General features: G+C 40.8%; 1 protein-coding gene across 4 annotated transcripts; it reads left to right on the forward strand.

Annotated features, from left to right (window-relative positions):
- The first annotated feature begins 856 nt into the window (after nt 1-856).
- znf384a (zinc finger protein 384 a) lies at nt 857-21,720 on the forward strand. Of its 4 annotated transcripts, none has more exons than XM_034161513.1 (12): nt 858-1,017; nt 9,868-9,935; nt 10,547-10,760; nt 10,797-10,877; nt 10,989-11,111; nt 14,028-14,182; nt 14,282-14,358; nt 14,599-14,823; nt 17,468-17,635; nt 17,797-17,875; nt 18,057-18,215; nt 18,478-21,720. In XM_034161513.1, exons 2-12 carry the CDS (start codon nt 9,873-9,875, stop codon nt 18,889-18,891), a joined length of 1,758 nt encoding a protein of 585 aa, XP_034017404.1. In that variant the 5' UTR covers nt 858-1,017; nt 9,868-9,872; the 3' UTR covers nt 18,892-21,720. The 4 variants fall into 4 exon arrangements, with proteins under 4 accessions (XP_034017406.1, XP_034017404.1, XP_034017405.1 ...); XM_034161514.1 differs by having other exon boundaries at nt 10,547-10,739; XM_034161512.1 differs by having other exon boundaries at nt 10,547-10,877.
- The last annotated feature ends 4,013 nt before the right edge of the window (nt 21,721-25,733 follow it).

Raw genomic sequence — 25,733 nt, forward strand, 5'->3', positions numbered from 1 at the left:
TACTTTATCATCTGATGGTTAATAATCACATTATTCCCTTTTATCACTTTGGGTGTAGAGACTCAGACTCAGACATGCTGCTGTGATCCCAAATGATGCTTGCGCAGTAAAGGAAGGGTGGACCAATTTTTAGGGAGGGACCGTTCAGTCGACGACTGTGTCACAGTCTGATTGATGTCACAATCTGATTGGCCCCCCAGCTTTAATTATGAAATAAATGAATTTATGTGGAAATAATTGTTGTAAAAAACCTCCAGAGATCTGTCATTGAGATAGATGATGACTGGAGTGCAGTTTTAAGCAGAAATGAGGTGATAATCGGTGAATCGCTGCTTTGTAGTGTAGTGAAGGCAGGGGCACTGATTAGACGGTGGGACCGAACAGACCACGACACCGGCACGCCTCTCACTCACTGCAACTGTGGTCTCTAGTACTCATATAGACTCTGTGTCCATTACCCAGATGTCATGACATGGATGAAGGGTTGGACTTTGACACCCCGGTGACCCCAAGTAAAAATAGGGTAGCAGCCAAAGGGACTTACATTATATATGTATATATAATGATAATAAATCAGTTAATTAAAAAAATCCCCTCAGTAATTTCTGAGATTTGGCTCCATACCAATGGATGACAAACCAATAAATAGCACAACATTTCTATCAGCAATTTGTATAGTATTATTTTGAAGACGGCAAATGCTTTGCAAGCAGATCGCAAAAGACATACACAAAAGATAATATAAATTTTTATTTCATGGTATTATCCAGAGATTCCTTCCGGAGAATCTTCCTCCGCATGCATTTTATTTTAAATCGTCAAACGGAAGTGCGAGTCTGTGTCACTGCGTGTAGCTTGACGGTCTTGAAGCGCTCGCTGAGGGGAGAAAAAAAGGAAAAAAAAAAAAACGAAGAAAAAAACCCTGACCGAAGGGTTTCGCTGCTGGATTTGGACAAAGTTTCCCAACTGTGTCGACCCGAAGAGGCTTCGAGGGTCGACGGGGAATCGATTTTACCGGTAATTGATTTGTTTAATGGTAATAATGTGTTTTTTTTGCAGTGTGTCTGGGAGCACCGTCGTCTCGGCCACCGGAAGTCTGCATGAAGCCGACAGAGGAACGGAGTTTTTTTTTTTCGTCTTCAGGTTTTTTTTTTTTTTATTCGACACTTTTTTTCTCCTGTTTTTTTTTTTTTTTTTTTTTTTTTTCTTTCTCGCAGAGATGAGCTGGGAGAGAGTGACGGCGGCGCGGGGAGCGCAGCTGTTTGTGTTGTTTACGGTCAGCTCGGGCCTTGTTGTAGCAAAGAGCGAGCCAGCGAACAAAAGGAGAAAATTAATGGAGGCACATTAGCTAGCAGCTAGCTGGCGCCTCGATGCGGCTAACGCCTGTTAGCCGTATTTGTTTATAGCCATTCAGCTCATGACAGCTGCTTCTTGTGCACACCATCACTTGCAGGCCGATCGAAGTGCAGATGGGGGTTCCTTGATTTTAAAGTGCTTCCTGACAAATCCGTCGTTTTGCAGGTCATGAGTTAGCACTGACGTTAGCCCGCCGCTAGCCTCGTCCAAAAATGGCTCTGAATGACAAAACAGCCCGCGACTGTCAGAAACACACCGAGACATTCATTTATTCCTCTCTGCTTGCTTATACTCTCATTTATTCACAGATTTTACACCAACTGAGCAGGCTGACATTTAGGAAGAATTGCGAAAAACATAGTATTCATTAGCTTGCTGTTAAAAAATAAGTGTTGAATGTCAGTTGACCTTTTAACAATAAAGAGCCTTTGGTGTGAAAGGCTCATACATAAGTGAGTAAATGGGAAAAGTTGCTGGGCCAAACTGGAATAGTGGCGAACTCGCCCCTGGTGAAGTCACCCCACTCCAGTTATCCATGCTTATTTTCTTGAATAATTAAGAATGACTAGTTTAAAGTTAGGGAGCTGCCAGTGTGATGTATAGAACTGGACAGTGCACCCTGCTTCTCCCATCAGTGGGCTTTTTATTTGACAATTACATTCCCCTACCTTAAAACGTCATCTCACTTACAAAAATTGAGTAAGAACAGTGTATTATGCAACTGGTTTATAAATAATTTATTACACTAACATCAGAATTGAAATATGTGTTACTAGAGTGGGGTGACTTCACTATGAACCAACTGTAATGGCACTCACTGGAGCGCTACAGGTTGCAAAGGTGTAGTCCATTTAAGTTTTTCACCAAAGTTACTGTGTCAAAATGTAATTATAAAGTAACTTTGTTTCTGTGGTATATAGGAAAATACCCAGCTCATTTTAGTCACAGCTGTAAATTAACTGATTCCATCTGCTCAAAGTGATGTTCAGTGAAATCACCTGGACCCCCTTGGCCCTTTCTGGAATCAGTTTGAGACCTCTGCTCTATGACTTGGATACAAGATAACAAAGAAATACAGCTTTCTGTGATGACCTCACTGAAATTGAAGTCATGAACATTGTGTCAAAACTAGGTGGTCCAGTTTGCATATCAGCAGCATGCTAACCCTCATTGCACTCTTTAACTTTATAACATTGGGGCGCACCACAACAGATCATCTTTCTCCATCTCACTCTGTCCACCTGCATGTCCTCCCACCGCACATCCATAAACCTCTGGCACCATACTCAGCAACCATCTCCCTGTATACCCTGGGTCCCTCCTCTGCACATGTCCAAACCATCTCAATCTCACATCTCTTTGTCTCCAGCTGATCCTACCTGTGCTGTCCCTCTGATATGTTCCTTCCTAATTCTGGCCATCCTCCTCACTCCCAATGAAAATCACAGCATTTTAAGCTCTGCCTCCTGTCCTTTCGTTAGTGCCACCATCACTAACCTGTATAATGACTTTCCCCTTCACTCTTGCAGATATTCTTTTGTCGCAAATCACTTTTGCCACCTTTCTCCATTCACTCTACCCTGTCTGCGCTGTCTTCACCTCTGTCACTATGCAAATTAATCACACTTTTCATCTAAATTGATGCTACATCTGGCTCTGTAAATGGTTGCAGTTATACAAGATATTTTTTTACTGCAGGAACTTGTACCTAAGTATGAGAAGGTACCTGGAATAGTTCCGCTGCTGACAGTGGATCTTCTTTCCATTTTCATTTGGGTTAAAAAAGACCACTATGTACTATGCCTGTGGTGGGTGTGGTACATGTAAATTAGTTCTGCTTTCATTGCTGGAAATACGGGTAATTTTCCCCAAAATTTCTTTGTTTCTCAGTAATGAAACTTATTTCTGCAGTGGACATATTGCTTTAGTGCCAAAAGCTTTGCGCAAACCCAAGGGCAAGCACATCTGTCCCACCTGGGGACTTGTAGTGATTATCAAATAAATACCATAAACGCAGCATTTATTCAGTTGAAAAGTACATTCATTTAATTCAGTGGCTCTTTTACACCATACTATTGTGCTTTGCATAAATGCTACTTTCCTGTCAGTTTACTTTATAAGTTAAGAAGTACTTGCCTGTTGAAGAAACAGTTTGGTTTAATAATCGAACACTTTGAAGCTAAACAAAGCCTGTTTCAGAAAGCAGGTTTCATGAGTGCTCAATTGAAGGAAATTCTGTTTTCGGTTCACTAAGCAAGTTCCCTTTAACTCTTGTCTGTTTCTACACTCAACGAAAATATAAACGCAACACTTTTGTTTTTTCTCCCATTTTGTATGAGATGAACTCAAAGATCTAAAACTTTTTCCACATACACAATATCACCATTTCCCTCAAATATTGTTCACAAACCAGTCTAAATCTGTGATAGTGAGCACTTCTCCTTTGCTGAGATAATCCATCCCACCTCACAGGTGTGCCATATCAAGATGCTGATTAGACACCATGATTAGTGCACAGGTGTGCCTTAGACTGCCCACAATAAAAGGCCACTCTGAAAGGTGCAGTTTTGTTTTAATGGGGGGGGATACCAGTCAGTATCTGGTGTGACCACCATTTGCCTCATGCAGTGCAACACATCTTCGCATAGAGTTGATCAGGTTGTCAATTGTGGCCTGTGGAATGTTGGTCCACTCCTCTTCAATGGCTGTGCGAAGTTGCTGGATATTGGCAGGAACTGGTACACGCTGTCGTATACGCCGGTCCAGAGCATCCCAAACATGCTCAATGGGTGACATGTCCGGTGAGTATGCCGGCCATGCAAGAACTAGGATATTTTCAGCTTCCAAGAATTGTGTACAGATCCTTGCAACATGGGGCTGTGCATTATCCTGCTGCAACATGAGGTGATGTTCTTGGATGTATGGCACAACAATGGGCCTCAGGATCTCGTCACGGTATGTCTGTGCATTCAAAATGCCATCTATAAAATGCACCTGTGTTCTTGGTCCATAACAGATGCCTGCCCATACCATAACCCCACCGCCACCATGGGCCACTCGATCCACAACATTGACATCAGAAAACCGCTCACCCACACGACGCCACACGCTGTCTGCCATCTGCCCTGAACAGTGTGAACCGGGATTCATCCGTGAAGAGAACACCTCTCCAACGTGCCAAACGCCAGCGACTGTGAGCATTTGCCCACTCAAGTCGGTTACGATGACAAACTGGAGTCAGGTCGAGACCCCGATGAGGACGACGAGCATGCAGATGAGCTTCCCTGAGATGGTTTCTGACAGTTTGTGCAGAAATTCTTTGGTTATGCAAACCGATTGTTTCAGCAGCCGTCCGAGTGGCTGGTCTCAGACAATCTTGGAGGTGAACATGCTGGATGTGGAGGTCCTGGGCTGGTGTGGTTACACGTGGTCTGCGGTTGTGAGGCTGGTTGGATGTACTGCCAAATTCTCTGAAACGCCTTTGGAGATGGCTTATGGTAGAGAAATGAACATTCAATACACGACAGCCTTGGTTGACATTCCTGCTGTCAGTATGCCAATTGCACGCTTCCTCAAATCTTGTGACATCTGTGGCATTGTGCTGTGTGATAAAACTGCACCTTTCAGAGTGGCCTTTTATTGTGGGCAGTCTAAGGCACACCTGTGCACTAATCATGGTGTCTAATCAGCATCTTGATATGGCACACCTGTGAGGTGGGACGGATTATCTCAGCAAAGGAGAAGTGCTCACTATCACAGATTTAGACTGGTTTGTGAACAATATTTTAGGGAAATGGTGATATTGTGTATGTGGAAAAAGTTTTAGATCTTTGAGTTCATCTCATACAAAATGGGAGCAAAACCAAAAGTGTTGCGTTTATATTTTTGTTGAGTGTATTTTAACATACTTTGTGAAGTGAACCTTCCCACTGGCAGGTTAAACAGACATTGATTTTGCCCTGAAGTCTGAAAGAGGAATCAGACATGGTGCTTCTTTTCTTGATGAGTCAGATGATACAGAAACAGTCTGCAGAAATCTCTTGTTTTGGTTTGGGGGGATTGGCAGTGGTAGTTCTACACTGAATTAGTCCCTGGGCAAGACCCCCTCCTAGAGTCCCCCTCCCAAAAATACATTTTGTACAAACAGCCATTTTTAAAATTATTTTTAATATTTTAGAAGTGCCCCTGAAATTGCAATTGAAATTGACATCAACAGAACATACATAGGCTACAATATAACTCTTATACAAAACATCCATGAATTGCAAATTTGAACAAATACGTCCTTACATGCTAAATGCCAGACGTTATATTAATCTGTCTTTTAGGGAGGAACAATTATCTCCTTGGTTACTGCCTTGAATTCTATGCTTGGCACACTTTTCGTTATGACTGGTTAAACTGTTTTGTCACAAAATAGAGTTGTAGCAAACATCAAATGTTTGTCTTTGGAAGTACCTACAGATATGAAAATTCCATTGGCTAATTACAGGGCCCAATGATTACCCAAATGATGGATATAAATAATAACTGAACTTGTAACAGTTTTGTTGCAAGTATGAGTCATTCTTCTATTGAAGCATTTGAGATTTCTCCCCTAAAATATCCCCCCCTCAAAATCTAACAGAAATTTATTTGTACTAGTAGTAGTAGTAGTAGTAGTAGTAGTAGTAGTAGTAGTGCATCCCTCTGACAAAGTCTAGTTTATGATATTTACCAGTGTATAAAATAATAATTTTAAAAAGCCTGACAATTTCTCTGACCATTCTGAGTACAATTTTATGGTGAAATTAGATCTTGTGTTTGTAAAGACTGAATTATTGTTGTACAAGCATACCAACTTAGCAAGCATCATAGCAAGAAGGCTAACAAATGTCTTACACCACCAATTAACATTAGCCCTACATTCATGACATGATTACCGTAATCGTACAGAGAGAACCATTGATTTCTGTTGTATCACTAGATGGAGGACTGGGGTGATTCACGCATTCGCTGGCTGTTGCCAGAGTGCCGCCATCTTGGTTAGCATCTAACAACCAGGCATAAATAGAAATCAGTGGACATTGTTAATGTTTCCAAGAGAGTTTCACCATAAATCTGCATTTTCCATGCAATTACTGTGCTGTTACATTTATTCAAACTCAGTCCCACATTTGTACAGCCAATATTTGTCTAAACAAATACAGAAGAGGATCAGACTATATTTTTAATAGATTGGAATTAATTTGTTCCAGGCCAGATGTTGTGAAGAGTTTACTTGGAGTTAAGAATTTTGTTGATACTATCCCGAGATACTATCAAGATAGAAAATAATACCCTCAGTTTGTCAAACAGAAACCTATTTTAACACATTTCTGCCACAACCTGATATACTGAACCAGAAAAGATGGGAAATAATCAGGGGTGAAAGTAAGAGCTTCGTGCACTCGCATTATATTAAAGTTATTAATATTAAAGACTGCTCTGAACCCACCTGTGGTTTTGCTTTTACTCAAATAAAATAAATAAAATGAAACAGCCATGCCGGCCAATATGGAGAATACCATAGAGAAATTAATCTCATTTGTGTATCTTCTCATATTAGTAGCAGAATATTAAAGTCAAAGGTGGTTAGCAACTTGTTATGTGACCCACCAAATTGAGAGAAAAAGCATTTCCATTCCATGAATTTGCTCTTACAGAATATCTCAGGATGTAAAACCTGATATGAAGAAAAAACCAGAGGCTAATTAAAAAGGGATGAATTGAGATTTATGAAGGTGAGAATTCTAACAGAATTGCTCAACGAAATGGTGCAATATTTATTATGACAAAGCATTCAGGCAGTAAAATTGAAGTCACTACTTTACAGAATACACATTGACACAAAAATAAACTGTTTTCTAATCTTTATTCAGCAATTTTAGTAATTTACTCACATCATTATTACATATAATACAGACTTATGAAACTCACTCCACAATCCTTTGTCAGCTTGCTGCTGCACCCGAACGCTGCACAAAACAGCATTTTCAGGTCACTTTAACCCAAGTTTTAGTCGGCGCATTGATTTCTATTTAATCTAATGCCTGAAGACCTGTAATAACGCTAAGCAAGATGGAGGCTGCTGGCAACAGTTCACAGGCTGCATCCGCCATGTAGTGGATTAAATGGAAATCGATGGCGAGAACACATTTGCATAGCTTTATCCTTTGTTCATTTTCTTGTCCTTTATCCTCTGCTAGTTTCTCCTCTTCTTTTCTTTTTTCCTAAATTGGGCACCTGATGGCTTTGACAGTTTTCTGCCCCCCACTTACAACCAGAAGTTGAGACTAAACCAATTTAGCTGCGTGACCATATAATCATTTTGTATCACCTGTTTTTATTAGCCATTTCACACAATTCAGGAAAATGCAGGAATTATAGGCTTGTATTCATAATATTATGAATGAGATGTGCATTGTTTGGAAGAAAGTCTAGGTATAACTGACTTCAGCCCACTAGCCACCCCCTGCCCCTTCCATTAGAGAAACCTAGAGGTGAAATTGTCTCTCGTGGATCCCTACCCTTTCTCACACTGGTTCTGTGTGCTGTCCTCCTCAGCAAGCAAGGGTGCCTATGCAGCTGCAGGGGGCACCGATTTGGCAATTCCACACAAAGTGACAAGAAAACTGCTCAGCGGCACAAATATTTTGTTAAGTGCTCGTGCTCACGGATCGAACTCTGCTTGGATATTTTCCTCACTCCCTGATGATTGTTTAAATCTTCCTAAACAATCAATCATTTAACTGAACACTATTCTCAGCCCTCATAATACTCATATGACACATCATGGACATGCTGTCTGCTGTGAACTGATTCTTTGTGTTGGACCTCGTTTTATTGTTTTTACTACTACCTGCAGGGGTTTTCTCTGGAGCACCAGTGATTGGGTGTCATCTTGTGTTAGGCTGTTAGAAATGTTTCTTTTGCACCGCAAAGTGTATTGCTCATTTTTACAGTGTTCCAAAATTGTACACCCACGAGACTCATCTGGAAGAAATAATTAATGCATTTAGATCACATAGAGTTTATAGATGTGACAGGCTGCAGAGACGGTGCTCACATAAGGCGATTGTGTGAGTAGGATGTCCTTCAACAACATTAATGTGCCGGTAAATAGCAGCCTTCTTCTCAGGCATCTACTTTACTCAAGATTAACTCAGATCAGAGTTGAATGAACTGATTATTGCCTGTTCTGAAATTGGAAACTCTGAGTTTGGTCAGATTTAGTTAACCCAGATGTCAGGTTTGCACTCCGTTTGTTGAACCCGCTTTCTACCCCAGAAGGTTAATGAAACATAGGATTTAATTTGTTTTATTTCTCCAAGCTAAAGTGTTGGTTACATGTAAGCGAACACTCTTAAATGAGTCTGTAGTTTAAAATTAATCATTGACACATCAGAAGAGATGGTTCCCAATCTTTTACATATAAAATGCAATGACTAGTTGTAGTAAGAACAGATATTTGATTAGTACATTTAACATGTATGTGGTACTTCATGAGGAATGTAGTTTTACATATTTTATGTGAATATCTTGGAGATATATTGTGTTATGATGCCAGTATTATGATGTTTATTGTGTTTTGCTGCATGCATATTAACATGTAACTATGTATATTCTTTTATTGATGTATGAGAAATAATTTATTGCATGGCATTCACAGTTTTGACTTGCATACAGGAAGCCAACCCTCTGCCTCCTTCCTTATTATAACAATGCAAACTTCGTGCTAAATAAAGTCAAAATGCATGCAAATATAGAGGAATGACAGCATAAAACTTCCGTTTTTTTGTGCCAGTGGGAGATGATCAGGATATAAAATCTGAGGCACAGACATTAGTCTCTCAGTGAACGTTATCTTAACATGTACATTCATTCTGTAATTTTTAGATCACAGTTTATTATATTTAAGAAGAAGGTGAAAGTGTTGTCCAAAACTAGACATATTATGTTGCATAATGTCACTGCTGTAAGATTTTATTAATTCATTAAAAAAATGTTTTGTTTTTTTTGGTAAAAGCAGTAGATAACTAGGCTAGCAACCAAAGAGGAAGTGCATGGGCTGTGTCACAAAGACTAATTGTCACTTGTGTTTCTCAACACTTCTGTCATTTGGAGTCTTTGATACCCACCTGGAATTGGACATCTTTGCCTGATTCCATTCTCGTCCTCTTTTCTGTAAACCTCTTCAGCCTTAATGGTAAAAATAGAACAATTATCTTCCCAGCAAAGATCCAAACTCTCAGCACAAAGCTAACATTCTCACCAATTTGTTTTAATTTTTTTTAAAGAAGGAACCTTTCACTGTGGTTCATATTTTTGGTGGATTATCTGATGGATGAGAGGACACGTGGAAAGGAAACAAGCTAAGATGATTGACACGCAGCCACGCATGATCTAATTTCCTAAGATAGTCCAGGAAGAGCGTAGTGTGGAGCAGGAGGAGGACAGGTGTTTTCTAAGTGTGTTGCTTTTTAATTACAGAAATAATGGACGATTCCCATTTCAACTCATCATACTTTTGGTCTCCCGTCCCAACTGTTCAAGGACAGGTAGAGACAATCTTATTGTTGGAATTGTCTTGCAATTCACATATGTGCTATGTCAAAAAAAGAAAAAAACAACTGACTGTTGTGGAAAAACTTTTGCATAAAAATGACTCAGTGACACTCACGGAATGTGTAAAGTTGTCTTAACCTCATGTTACTTGTTGAACAGGCAATTTAGGGTTCATCAGTCATGTGATCAGTCCTGACGCTCTCCTCTCTCATTTCTTCAATCTCTCCTCCCATTGCCTCCTCATTCTCCTGTGTTTACTATGAATGTATCTGACCCGAACGGAACCCGCTCCTGACTCCGCCTCCACTCTTCCTTTCTCCTGCATGCACCTTTGTCAATCACCTCCTTTTATTTCCATGCCTGCCTTTATGTGGTGTTCCTTCATCGTACATCTTTATCACGTCTCTCTCTCTCTCTCTCTCTCTCTCCTTCTCTCTCGCTCTTCTCTTTCACATTCCCTTATCTTCATGTTGGCTCTATTTCTTCTTGGTCTCCTCTTTCTCCCACTTTCCTTTGGTTTTTCACCCTATCCTGACCTTTCCTGCACCCAACTTTTATCACTCCACACTTCCTCCTTGTGCCACATGCCTTCATCCCTTTCCAGATTGAGAACGCCATGTTCCTGAACAAGGCCAAGGAGCAGCTGGGTCCTGAGAAGGCCAGCGCTCCTTCCTTCCCTCACCCCTCCACGTCTACAAACTCCTCCCCCCACTACCCCACAGCTGTGCTTGCCATCCCCAGCTCAGTGGATGCAGGGATGGTGCGGGTGGTCCCCAAACAGGAAGGAGGTGGGAGTGGTGCAGGAGGAGGAGGCGGCGGTGGTGGTGGCGGCGGCGGCACAGCCTTGAGTGCAGTCACAGGACACCTCCACCAGTCACACACCTCCCAGAACGTCACTGTTGTGCCTGTTCCTTCCACGGGTATCATGACTGCAGGTGGGTGGAATCTTCAGCTATCATCCTGACTTCAGGCAGTGTTAAGTGATTTTATTTAACTGTTGTTGTTATTAGTGGTTGAGATCACAATTCATCTCTTTTCCTTCTTAGCGGGGTTAGTCATCACCACTCCTCAAGGCACGCTGGTCCCCACTGCCTCCACACAGTCATTTGCAGCCGGTCATCCCGCTGCCACCACCATGATCGTGTCTGCGGTGCATCCCTCAAATGCAGGTAAAGGACGAAGCATCACTGTTTCTTTCTCTTTTTGCTCTGTATGCACCACTCTGCATTTAATCATTAGTGATCGATCTCTGCTCCCCTCCACAGCATGTCTTTTTCCTGGTTCTCTCCCTCAGCCCCAACCAGTCCCAGCAGAAGACTGCCCCTCCCTGAGCCTGGTTCTGCTGGAGGTTTCTTCCTGTTAAAAGGGAGTTTTTCCTTCCCACTGTAGCCAAGTGCTTGCTCACAGGGGGTTGTTTTGACCGTTGGGGTTTTACATAATTATTGTATGGCCTTGCCTTACAATATAAAGCGCCTTGGGGCAACTGTTTGTTGTGATTTGGCGCTATATAAAAAAATTGATTGATTGATTGATTCAAAAAAGATTCAGAGTGTCGCTGAAATTACCGACAGAGTTGGCCTGTTCGAGTCAAAGCATAGTTGCCAGAGTTAATGTAAAATCATAAAACTCTTTATTTGAAAGCGATAATGCATTGTAACAAGATTTTCAGGAGTTCACTGGGTCTTTTCTCCTCCTGAAATTAATATGCAGTAGTTTTTTTTTCTCACTTTTGGTACTCTGTGTGTGTCTTACCCTGTGTGCTTCTATACAGTCCTGCTGGAACCTCAATTTCCCTGAGGGAGTCTTCCCAAGGGATTAATAAAGTTCCATCTAATCTAATCTAAATTAATTGACAGAATTGATTAAAAGTGTACTGCCACAGAGCTTTTTAAAATTTAAGTCATAAAAACAATTTTCTTGGCAATACTATAATTTTATTCATTTTCCTTTAAATGTAGAATTCATTATATGACATTACCAATAAGATCAAAATTTGCATTGTCTAGAAAAAAATGAATCAATAGTTCCCTGAAGGGGAGGATTTCAAATGAACAGCTGACTTTACTGCATGATCGCGACGTTGTAGATCACATGGGGGCTTCCCCAGACTTATGAAAGGGATGCCGGGAAGCACATGGCGCTACCCAATCAGAATGAATGGACAGCGTAAAGTCAGCTGGTTGTGAACTCTAACAAAATAATCCAACATGGTCCAAAAGGACAGCTCATATTTATCAGTGTGCACACTATATATGTGCACATCATCAGAGGTCAACAGTAACTTCTGGTAATTTCACAAGCTCATGGACGCGCACACGCGCTAATCCCTGCAGACAGCGTAAGAAGGAAAATAAATTGTTATGGAATTAACTGTAATTTTGAAACATGTTTCAAAAATAAATTGACATTATAATGCTTGCACTGAATTTAGTCATTTTAGTGAAATTTGGATGGCTGTATAGATTTAACTAAACTACTAACTAGTGAGTGCTATATCAAATTCTTGACATGCTTAGAAATTTTTGCTGTTTCTAAGTCCAGGTATTTACCTCTATGGCTAACGTTTCCGGGTTTTTGTTTTCGTGGATCGCATTGGATTCAGTCTGTGGTCAGATTTCTTGATGTTGGTATTTGTAAAATCGATTAGAAATATCTCTGATAAGACACCACAGTTGATATGAAGTCTCATGTTTTCACGTGCTCATCCAAGACTGAAAGATAAATGTAACATGCATTTCTGTTTATCAGGAGCAGCCACTCGTGCACACAGCAGCCAATGAGAGAAGTTATTACATATTTTACCGTGAACACTGCAGCGTTCTGAAAGGAACCGCATCATGTTGAAAGTACAAAGCAAATGGATGCAAACGTGCAGTAGGGAGATTATTTTAAAGTGCAAGAGTTCCATCAGGAATACATTCAAATGGGCCTGGTTAGAGCAGAAGGACCAAAACATCAAAAAAAAATTTCAATCATTGTTTATACAGAAAAGTTAACACTTGCAGTAATTCTTTATTCTTATTATATCATATTGTGGACGGCACAGGCAGCAATGTTCTCCATGAATTTCTTATCATTTGGCACGATTTAAGTTATTTCACACAAATCCATCAAAGTCTATCTTTGGATTGAATTTACTTCAAACTGTCTTCATGCAAATTCAGTGTGTTTATTTATGTTTTGACATAGCCTGCCAAATATGCATTTTATGACTCCTTCTGTTACATGGCTGTGAAATATTCATGTGTAGAGAAAACAAGAAACATTTAACATGCTCATAGAAGTCAAATATTGATGTGAAAAATGTTTATGGATGACATGTTGTAAATTATAAATCACCCAGAAAAGCTGACAGCAGTGGATGGGGAAAAAATATGTGCTACTGCATTTCCCACTTATATATGTGAATAAGAATCACATTTAAACTCAAATCACTGTTGCTATGAACTAAAAGTGATATTTGTGACTATTAATGAACGGTAGGTGCAGCTTTATCAGATTTTATTACAATTATAGATCCATCAACTTGACAGTATAGAAAAAACTTTTTTTTTTTTTTTTTTTTTTTTGGTCACTAAAATGAGACTGACAAATATCTCTCATTTGGCACATTAATTGCACCAGATTATGCTAAATTCCATGTAAAATTTCGAAATTTTGTGCAATCTATAAGACAGCCCAACACAAAGACCTGGCTGTGCTGGACCTGGATGGGTCTGTATTGTTGTCACGCAGTGACTCTGTCACAGGTCCACGGCTGCATTGGTACGTTCGTCGCTGCCAAGTACGTGGTTGTGTTTGATCAGATGGTTCCACATCTGACATAATGTGCAGATGCTTCCAGGCCCAAACACATCTCCTGCTGTCCTGCATTGCCTGAATCGTAGTTGTGTTTTTAGAGGTGGACACTTAAGAGTCAGACTCTGGTGCCAATGGCACACGCGTGAGCACCGACTCCGTAGCGTAACTGGTGCTCATCTGGTGCCCAATCACGAATCAGCCTTTCTGCATGTTGCCTCTATCTTCATCCGGTACTTCCCATCATCGTTTGTACCCACTTTTTGTTACTTTCCTCATTTTTACAGACAAGAAGGAGGACATTGCCATTCCTCCTGCAGTTGTCATGCCAACACCGTCAAAGCGCGGAAGGAAAAGCAAGCAGGTGATGGGCAGACTAGGTGGAGTCCTCCCTCCAGGAAGTGATGCCTTGATATTGGCGCACCTTGCCGCCACTGGACAGGTGAAGATCTTTTTGACATCGTGAGACTGTTGTGATTGTATTTGAACTGCATTTATACTGTTAAGTAGTTACTTCATCATGGTAAACGTGTTGTTACAGCACCATACAGCTGATCCATACGACCTGTCCAACGATGAAGATGATCATGCCAGCAAAGATGGCCCCAAATCCTACAGGTAGACAGGAAATGCTTTGATTAGGGGAACTTACTGCTGTTTGTGGTAACATGTATAATACATAATATGTTGGTATTGATGCCGTGGGACACAATAACCCATTGATGCCAATCCAGTGTCACTGCAAATAACTTTAACATTGATGGTGTGGACACCAAAATCTACATGCACTTTTAAATATATGCTGCTTGTGTACTATGAAGAGTTTTTGTTTTTTTCCTGTTCTTCTCACGACTGAAGGTGTCGGATGTGCGCATTGACGTTTTTCAGCAAGTCGGATATGCAGATCCACGCCAAGTCCCACACCGAGGCAAAGCCCCACAAGTGCCCCCACTGTTCAAAGTCCTTTGCCAACTCCAGCTACCTGTCACAACACATCCGCATCCACAGTGGAGCCAAACCCTACACCTGCACCTACTGCCAGAAAACCTTCAGGCAGCTCAGTCACCTACAGCAGCACACACGGTACTGGTCTGGGTCACGCTGGGTGTGTGGTGCTCTGTTTGTGCACATGTGGATATGGTTTCTGTGGTGCAAGCTTGTGTGTGGTAACAGCCGCAGGGTAGATGAGGTTGTGGGTTCTGCAGCAGGTTTTTTGGGACGGTTTTGACAGTGTCGAGCTCTTTTTGCAGTCGAGGTATCGGTGCTGCACTTCAACCAAAGCTATCGAATTACCAATCACAGAAGGAAGACGATTTGTCCCGGTTTTAAATGTAACAGTTACAACCTCAATTCCAGTGAAGTTGGGAATGTTGTGTGAAATGTAAATAAAAACAGAATACAGTGATTTGCAAATCCTCTTCAACCTATATTCAGTTGAATACACCACAAAGACAAGATATTTAATGTTGAAACTGATAAACTTTATTGTTTTTGTGCAAATATTTACTCATTTTCAAATGGATGCCTGCAACACATTTCAAAAAAGCTGGGACAGTGGCAACAAAAGACTGGGAAAGTTGATGAATGCTCAAAGAACACCTGTTTGGAACATTCCACAAGTGAACAGGTTAATTGGTCCATACAGTCCATAATATAATCAGAAGATTCAGAGATTCTGGAGAACTTTCTACATGTAAGCGGCAAGGCCGAAAACCGACACTGAATGTCCGTGACCTTCGATCCCTCAGGTGGCACTGCATTAAAAACTAACATCATTGTGTAAAGGATCTTACCATGTGGGCTCAGGAACACTTCAGAAAACCATTGTCAGTTAACAGTTTGTCCCTACATCTACAAGTGCAAATTAAAACTCTACCATGCAAAGTGAAAGCCATACATCAACAACATCCAGAAACACCGCTGACTTCTCTGGGCCTGAACTCATTTGAAATGGACAGACACAAAGTGGAAAATTGTGCTGTGGTCTGATGAGTCCACATTTCAGATTGTTTTTGGAAATCATGGACATCATGTCCTCTGGACAAAAGAGGAAAAAGATCCATCCAGATTGTTACCAGCGCTAAGTTCAAAAGCCAGCATCTGTGATGGTATGGGGGTGTGTTAGTGCCCATGGCATGGGGAGCTTACACATCTGTGATGGCACCATCAATGCTGAAAGGTACATCCAGGTTTAGGAGCAACACATGTTGCCATCCAAGCAACTTCTTTATCAGGGACGTCCCTGCTTATTTCAGCAAGACAACACCGAGCCACATTCTGCACGTGTTTCAACAGCGTGGCTTTGTAGTAAAAGAGTGCGGGTACTAGAATGTGTGGCACATTATGAAGCCCAAAATACGACCACGGAGACCCCGGACTGTTGAACAACTAAAGTTGTACATCAAGCAAGAATGGGAAAGAATTCCACCTACAAAGCTTCAACAGTTAATGTTCTCAGTTCCCAAATGCTTATTGAGTGTTGTTAGAAGGAAAGGTGATGTAACACAGTGGTAAACATACCACTGTCCCAACTTTTTTGAAACGTGTTGCAGGCATCCATTTCAAAATGAGCAAATATTTGCACAAAAAACAATAAAGTTGATTAATTTCAACATTAATTATCTTGTCTTTGTCTTTCATTTGAATATAGGTTGAAGAGAATTTGTTCTTCTGTTTTTATTTATATTTTACACAAGGTTCCAACTTCATTGGAATTGGGGTTGTGCTTGATCACTTCACAAGCTGAAGTCGTCCCTGAATGATTTGGGTAAATGCTTGTTAGAGGAACTTATGGGACCATCCACAGTCAAAAACCAGTAAAGGTCTTAATTAACGTTAGCATCTTGCAGATGACGCTGTCACCAGCTTGGCTTAGTTCTGAGTTTATGTTGCTGTCTTCTTTCTTGGGACTCTTTTTTCTTTCTTTTCTTTGAATTTACCTCCGCCTTAACTCAGTCACCCCAAATTAGGTTTTGAGCATATATGTAAATATACTTTATTTAAATTGATTTATTTTTCCCTATTAATTGTTACTCAATAGGTGTATAGCAACCAACAGCTATTTTCAATGTAAAGGGTTAGTGCTTAATGCTGCCCCCTGCAGGATATGAAGCGCAACCTGGTGAAAAAGTCTAAACTGATGGGAGGGGAGAAAATAAAAACGATACATTTGGAAAAATTAATTAATTCTGACCTGAACCCTGAATGAATTTTTGCTCTGAGACTTTCTGCAGACTGAGTGCCCTTCTAGTTGTTTTCATACTTGTTAATGGAGTGAACTGAGTTGACCTCTTGGGCTTCAGGTTATTGATTTTAAGGGAGGAAGGTGTCGGCCTGCCACTCGTCCTGAACGTAGATTTCAGTTTGACTGTGGTGGAGTTCCACAGACTGAGAATTGGATCCCACTGGAATCACGGCATACCAGATGGAGAGAGAGAGAGAGCGAGAGAGAAGAGCGTGACTGTGCCCGCTGTATGTTTTTGTTCTGTGTTTTTACAACTCAGACACAGCACAAAGAGCACACTGTCAAACCTAATGATCTGTGATCACCGTGATCGATTGCAGATCTTGTTTACATTAACGCATGATTTGGTCTACAGTTCATCCTGAACGTTGGTCATGCTGTAGCCTAAAAATCTCTCGCTGTTTCTCTCTCTTTTTCTCTCTCTCTCCATACCTACCTCCCCCACCCCCCCTCCAACCCTCCAATCCCGGTGTCCCGCGTTAGAAACCACACTGAGGCCAAGCCCCACAAGTGTCCGCACTGCTCCAAGTCGTTCGCCAACTCCAGCTACCTGTCCCAGCACATGCGCATCCACACGGGAGCCAAACCCTACACCTGCTCCTACTGCCAGAAAACATTCAGGCAGCTCAGTCACCTACAGCAGCACACACGGTACCGCCGGGGCTGAGTGGATCTGAATGGCCGAGTCTGTCCGCATGTGCATGCAGTGTTCTGGGAACTCTTTAGCACCTTATGGCATCTGTTTTTGTCTGAAGTGTAAAGCGTTGGGCCATTCATGTTGTCTGTTTTGTTTGTTTTTTCCCCCAATTTAGGATTCACACCGGCGACCGGCCGTACAAGTGTAACCATCCTGGTTGTGAGAAAGCGTTCACTCAGTTATCCAACCTACAGGTAAACGAGTTGACATGTTTGATCATCAGTAACATTCTCAGATTTATCCACGTTAATTTTTAATAATCTTGTTTATTTTACACTGGGTTTTTTTTTTTTTTTTTTTTATGACTTAGATGTCTAACTCTTTGCAAAAACGTGTAACACCCCCCCCCCCCCCCCCCCGATCTGCCCTGTCCAGTCTCACCGTCGGCAGCACAACAAAGACAAGCCGTACAAGTGCCATAACTGTAACCGTGGTTACACGGACGCTGCCAGTCTGGAGGTGCACCTGTCCACTCACACAGTCAAACATGCCAAGCTGTTCTCCTGTGGCCTCTGTAACCGTTCCTATACCTCGGTAAGCAGCCAGACGTGCACGTACAATATGAAACACGGACTTCACTTTCCCGTTCTGATCAGTCTGAGGCCGTGTTCTACATTAACCTTTTACACTGACCTCAGATCAGCACCTGCAGCTACTGGTGACATGTTGCATTTCTCAGGACTTGTGATTATTATTATTTTTTTAAATTTGTTTCTAAGAGTTAAATTTTTTATTGACCGGCCCTGAATCGTGATTTTCTTCATGTTCTTCATGTGTCTCTCTGTTCCCTCCTCAGGAGACGTACCTCATGAAACACATGAGGAAACACAACCCCGACCCGCTGACCGTGGCAGCGACCGTCGCCGCTCAGCAGGCCCAGGGCCTGACGCCGGGTGGAGGAGGGGGCCGCGGGCGAGGCCGCGGGCGAGGCAGAGGAGGCGCGGGGCGAGGAGCTCAGCTTCAAAACCAGCAGAACCCAAACAGCACCGGCCAGAATCCAAACTCCAGACCCACCAGCAGCTACCCACTACCCCAGCAGCCCACAGAAGCTGTGGTTCCGTGTCCATTCGACCTGCACCAGTACAAGACAGTGGCAGCCAGCGAGATCCAGTACAAACCAGTCACTGTGGGAGACCTGCCAGTGACCCACAAAGACCTTTGCCTCACTGTCTCCACATCGGCCATCCAGGTGGAACACATGAACTCGTAAGCTGAAGACAGTGTAAAAATCTACATGTGAACAAGTAATTTAGTTGTATTCAGTCATATGTGCTTCTTAAAAGTTTAAAAAAAAAAAAAGGCTGAAAGAAGTTGGAAAAATGTAAATTTTTTTCTTTGTGTATATCTCGCTTTTAAAAAAAATTCTTAAAGCCTTTAGAAGGCGGATTCAAAGTTGAACATACTGTTCACACAGTTGCCATTATTTGACAGGCAAAAACTGAAAATGGTTCACCTCAACACATTTTATATACAGTATATTGCTGTTTTTCTTAAAAATAAGAGATGTGGCGATTCATGTGGTGTTGAATTTTAGCGGCAGCTGAAGTGTATTTGTTGAGCACAAAAAATACTGAAATTTAAAGAAGTTGTACTTAAAAAGAGATTTTTTTCTTTACAGTATATTGATACCTTTTGTTGAAACATTTGGTGATATTACATTCCAAAACCTGTAGAAAAATGTGATTCACTGGCTTTTTGGTGAGTGACAGTAAAGTTAAAGTTGCAGTACTTTTTTTTTTTTTTTATTGGATTTTAAGAAGCTTGACTGTTTAATTCTGAATACAACCTTAAATTACTTGTTCAATATTTTGACAGTGTTTCTCGCTTCCTAGGCTTATGTGTGCCAAGCAACTCCGAGCAGAATTGCTGGTCTCATTGCTGGAGACACATTCCAGGACTTTCAGAAAAATCTATTAAAAAAAAACAAAACAAAACAGATTTTCATCCTTGGCGCCTTTTCTCAGATTCATTTTTGTTTTTGTTTTTTGGGCCATTTTCTACCAGCTGACACCTTTCTGCTCTGTTTTCTGAATTTATCCGAGCTAAACGAGCGGCGCGCTCATCGGTTTGTTGCACAGGACGCTTTGTCAGACAAACTGATTGCAGACCAGCAGTCCTGCACAGAGCATCTCGAGGAGGAGGAGAAGGCTCCCTGGTGTCCGTTCTCCTCGTGTCCATCATGTTCTTTGCAGCAGACGTCAGAGGATGAAGGCCGCTCAGACTGGTGGAAAAACGTAGTCGGCACCTCCGCATACGGAACCCATCTACTTCCTGAACGCTATAATGTGAACATCCTACAGCGTTTCAGTAAAAAGCAAAAAACAAGCAGAGGAGATAATCCACTGAAGAAGAAAATGAGAACTGTGGCAGAAATCAATTTATCTGACTTTTGGTCGACACTGTCGAGGTGCTACGGACTAACAGAATCAGATCGGCTGAATTCTAAACCTGAGAATCAACCACAGGATGAGCAGGAAGGAAATGATGTGGCGCACTGTGGGACATGGCTAAAGCTTAGTGCTGTATCTAAAAAATGGTGTATGCTGTACTTATTTATGCCTGCCTCCCTGCAGAGAGCGAGGGGCTTTTTTTTTTGTTTCTTTCTAAATGGTGGAACCCAAAGTATTGAACAAATGAGATGGAACGCTTCAATGCGAGGATGGATTGGGACTGATGGAGACATAAAGAACAGAGTGGGAGGGGTGATAAAGAAAGCACTTGATGAAGCTCGAACTTCACCGCCTACGTTTGCCATCCTTATGCTTTTTTTAAATATAAATATATATATCATATGTATGTATTTTTCTACCAACAGAGGAACATGTGAACCAAACTAAGCAAAGTGAGTGCATGAATGTGTCTGCAAGAAAAAGTCCCAACAGTCTGATTTTACCACAAACTTTTTTTTGTTACTCTTCAAAGAAAATGGGGAAAAAAATGTGTGTACTCTGTAAAGAGCCAGAATCAGAATTTTTTTAAAAAAGAAATGACTGCGTGACAACAATGGTGGACCGGTACTGTTATTAGATTTTTTTTTGTTTTGTTTTTAAGAATGTTTCATATTATTGTTACTACTTTCATTACTATGACTGTATTGCAAATGTTATCCATATTAATATGAGTCTGAGGCATTGTATTTCAGTATGCTGTACATAAAATAGGTAGAAAAGACATTTTCATCTGTAAAAGGGATGTGTGTCCTGTGTAAAGCATAATGACAAACACCAGAAGTAGCAAATGATTGGAGCGTGATCCAAGTCACTGTTGACAGCCACCACATGGATATAAAAACTACACATTTTTCTTAGAAAATCTGCAAAAACAACAATAACACATCAGGTGGTAAAATGTTTGGAAACTGAAGTGGAATTTTGGTCTATTCAAGGGTATTTCAAAAGTTGTTTGGCACCTTCTCCTGCACACTTGGAATAAATGTGCAACTCCAAAATGGGTTGAAAGCTAATGACCCTGGACTGTAAAAGATCAGAAGATGCCTGATGCAAAGCAGGATATATTCAGTCTGTTCATTTGTTCATGATGTTTGTCCATGCATTGACAAACATACTGACATTTGATCTTTGACCTCAGAAAGTCAGCCCGGGATAAAAGACTGGAAGAAATAGTAGAAATTTAGCAATTTGTTAAGGTCCAATACATTCTGCAGGTTGGTGCCAGTGTAATGGATTTGGTGACACTGAGATAACGCCTTTTATAACTTTTGTAAAAAGTATTTTGATTATGTTGTGAGCCGGGTGACCTGGAACACTGCTCCATGTCTTTTTGCACAAATTATTGCTACCCAATCCAAATTCTCGAGCAGCCTGGAAATGGCTGATTTCTCTTTAATGTATACTCCTCCTTGTATTTCTTGTCTTTTTATGAAAAATAATGCATTCTCAATATTCTTGTTGATGTTATTACTGAAACTCCTGACAGTTATTAACACCCTCTTACACTCTTGCATACTGTGTGCACAGTTCTTGCTCATCTGAACAGACTGTTTCTTCCAGCAAGGAGAATAAAGTTGGAAAACAGTTGAGGAAAATGTTTTTGACATGTTCTTCACAGTGAGGTCTGCCCGATACTGACGACAACAATCGATTCAACAAAGTAAAAAGTCTTTTCGGTGTCCAGACCAGAATGTTTTACACCATTGTTGCTGATCTCCCTTGTATATGTTTTACATAATATCATAACGTGGACGATATTGCAATTTTTGATTTGGTGTTTCTTTGTGCTTCCAAATGTGGGCCCCACATCCGAATGGGTGTTGAACACTTTTGGACCAAAGCTCACTAAGCTGACGTCTCACCTGCTGAGCAGCCTTGCAAATTACTTTGTCTAAAAATGTTTGAGGTTCAATGTCTCTGAAAAGCCAACAAAGTTCGTGCAGTCTGAACAATGTTTTTGTAATCTGCACTGGATTTGCACACTGATGGGAGTTTTGTACAGTATTCCAGTTCCAGTATGGTCTGGATTCACTTCCAGAAGTTGACCAGTTCTTGTATTGCATGGACATGCACTGCTGGGTTCAGTGTTTCTTCCACCTTGAGGCTTTTGTAATGACCATATGTACGTGTGTGTGTATTGATATCCAGTGTTGGGAAAAGTAACTTTGGAAAGTTACTTCATTAGTTAATCTATACAGTTATATTTGACAGTTACTTCTTACATTTACTTCATTAGCAGCTGCGGACACCTTGTCGGCAGCTGCTGAATGTAATTAATAAAGTTACTCATAATCTAATTTGGTTATTTTTAAGGTTTAGTACTCAGAAAAGTAACTATTAGTTACTTTTCTGATTGCTCAATTTTACGAGTAACCAAGTTAGATTACTCGTTACCTTATTAGTTACATTGCTTATTAGTTGCACGTTTTCTGCAGATTCTAATAAAGTAATTGCATAAAGCTGCTAATGAAGTAACTGCATAAAGCACCTGTATAAAGTAACTAAAAAAGTAACTTGTCAAAGTTACTTTCCACAACACTGTTGTCATCAAAATGCATAAAGAATTTTCAATCAAACTTAGCAAGTAAAATCAATGGACTAACCTCTCACAGTGTTGAGGTCAAATGTCAAATCAGAGATCATTTCTAATACACCAATGACATATTTCAGGCAAGGGCGCAATTTAGAACTAGAAATTGGGGGGGGACAAAGTGCAAGGCACACAGGGCTGAAGCCCATAGGCCGGGGTCTGGGGGCCGCTTTAGGCCCCCAGAAGCCAACGGTTTCTAGATAAGCTCAGATGCATTCTGAGCATCCAGAACAGTAATTTTAATGTTTTGAGAAAGACCATAAAGTGGACACCATTTGACTTATGCAATTTGAAACTCTGGCTATTTGGTAAAATATATTCATAAATATGAAAGAACAGGCTCTTAATAATTATTAACTATCACATACTGTATTTTTTTTTCCTCAAGATTTGTTTTTGCGTAAGTTTGAAAAAACAACAGAGCATAAGTTTAGGATAAATTATGAATTTAATTTTCAAAGTTGTACTAATGAAAACACTCATACTGAACATAATTTCACTTGCATAGACTGATTTTAGAGATCAAGCAATAATTGCAGATGGGCTTTCTGAGGTCCCAGATAGCTTTTCTGATTTCCTTTTCTAATTTTTAGAATTTAGTAAATTAGCATATGGTCCATTGATACTTATGTGTAGACACTAGTCCCTAGAGGCAACTATTTTTGGTTTCAAATCTGGGCAAATGCAGTCCCAGAAAATTCCAAATGTGACAAACAAGAAACAGGTGTTGTAAACAAGTCAATGCTGCTAAAAATACAAACTTGCAGAAACAGAGATATTCTGACATGGCTTTGCACATAAGACTGGCATAGCATGTTTCAATCAATCAATTTTTTTTTTATATAGCGCCAAATCACAACAAACAGTTGCCCCAAGGCGCTTTATATTGTAAGGCAAGGCCATACAATAATTATGTAAAACCCCAACGGTCAAAACGACCCCCTGTGAGCAAGCACTTGGCTACGGTGGGAAGGAAAAACTCCCTTTTAACAGGAAGAAACCTCCAGCAGAACCAGGCTCAGGGAGGGGCAGTCTTCTGCTGGGGCTGAGGGAGAGAACCAGGAAAAAGACATGCTGTGGAGGGGAGCAGAGATCGATCACTAATGATTAAATGCAGAGTGGTGCATACAGAGCAAAAAGAGAAAGAAACTGCATCATGGGAACCCCCCAGCAGTCTACGTCTATAGCAGCATAACTAAGGGATGGTTCAGGGTCACCCGATCCAGCCCTAACTATAAGCTTTAGCAAAAAGGAAAGTTTTAAGCCTAATCTTAAAAGTAGAGAGGGTGTCTGTCTCCCTGATCTGAATTGGGAGCTGGTTCCACAGGAGAGGAGCCTGAAAGCTGAAGGCTCTGCCTCAATCAATCAATCAATCAATTTTTTTATATAGCGCCAAATCACAACAAACAGTTGCCCCAAGGCGCTTTATATTGTAAGGCAAGGCCATACAATAATTATGTAAAACCCCAACGGTCAAAACGACCCCCTGTGAGCAAGCACTTGGCTACAGTGGGAAGGAAAAACTCCCTTTTAACAGGAAGAAACCTCCAGCAGAACCAGGCTCAGGGAGGGGCAGTCTTCTGCTGGGACTGGTTGGGGCTGAGGGAGAGGCTGGTTGGGGCCTCCCATTCTACTCTTACAAACCCTAGGAACTACAAGTAAGCCTGCAGTCTGAGAGCGAAGCGCTCTATTGGGGTGATATGGTACTACGAGGTCCCTAAAATAAGATGGGACCTGATTATTCAAAACCTTATAAGTAAGAAAAAGAATTTTAAATTCTATTCTAGAATTAACAGGAAGCCAATGAAGAGAGGCCACAAGTACACATATGTCAGAAGGTGGGGGGAGACATACCATATTCTCTCTCCCCTGGTTGAAAAGGTGGGGGGGGGGGACATGTCCCCCCTATCCCCCACCAAATTGCGCCCATGATTTCAGGATGTAAACGAGCTATTGAACTGTTTTCGCTATAGACGTCTGCTCTCCTCCAAACACCAGTCCTCTGACCTGATGTCGTCACGTGAAATTTAAAACGTGTCGACAGTGTGGAGGCACTGCAGTCATCTGGCTGCCTTGTCTTCAGTTCCGGTGAAGTTCTGACAAGCTGAAGAAAGTACTTTTAAAAAATATTTTCATCACCACATAAATAGGATCAAATATTTACAGCTTTTAGTTCATTAACCACTCTTTCTTTCTGTCTTCCAAGTATTTAATAGAAAGTTGAGGCTCTGGACTATTGAGTGATTTACAGAAAGTTTTCAGTTATTTATTTGTGTATGTGTGTTTTTCTGTCAAAGTTCCTCTGACAGGTTTTGTATTAGCAATCAATCATTCAATCAATCAAATTTTATTTGTTACTCGCTTTACAACAACCTAAGTTGACCAAAGTGCTGTACATATAAAAATCGTATTTAAAATATAGTTAAAAAGAGCAAAAGATTTTCTCCTCACAGGTGATCTGTGATGGGCTTCATTGAATATAATTTTTAATAATATTATTATTAAATATTAATAATATTTAATTAAAAATGAATATTTTACCTGGGTTATGAAGGGTTCAAATGCAAAGCCCAGGAAGTCCATTTTTTTTATTTAAATGCAGATTATAATGGCAATTAAAAGGGAAATACATTAGAAAATGCACAGTTACCATAAATAAAATGAAAGTGGTGTGTTCAAATTGTTAAATATTTTGTACACTGACGGTTATCTATATTTAAAAACATTAAACATACAAAGGAACTTCCACTTTTGAATACTGGAATGCCATCGACTCATTCACGAGCGCACAAGCTTATCTTACGGCAAGCTACAAGTGGACGCTCTCGTTTTGGCCGAACAACTGTCCAGTTTCTGGGTATTCTGTGTTAGTATGCGCCTGCGGTCGACGTGCTTGATGAATTCGTGCGCAAAAAGTAGTTCTCAGTGATATCTCATCTAAATGAATTCTAAAAATTTACCAGTAATAGAATTATAAAGATAAAGGAGGTTTTAAGTGTGGCCGTAATAAAT

This window comes from Thalassophryne amazonica, chromosome 20, assembly GCF_902500255.1.
Source record: "Thalassophryne amazonica chromosome 20, fThaAma1.1, whole genome shotgun sequence".
Classification (NCBI taxonomy): domain Eukaryota; kingdom Metazoa; phylum Chordata; class Actinopteri; order Batrachoidiformes; family Batrachoididae; genus Thalassophryne; species Thalassophryne amazonica.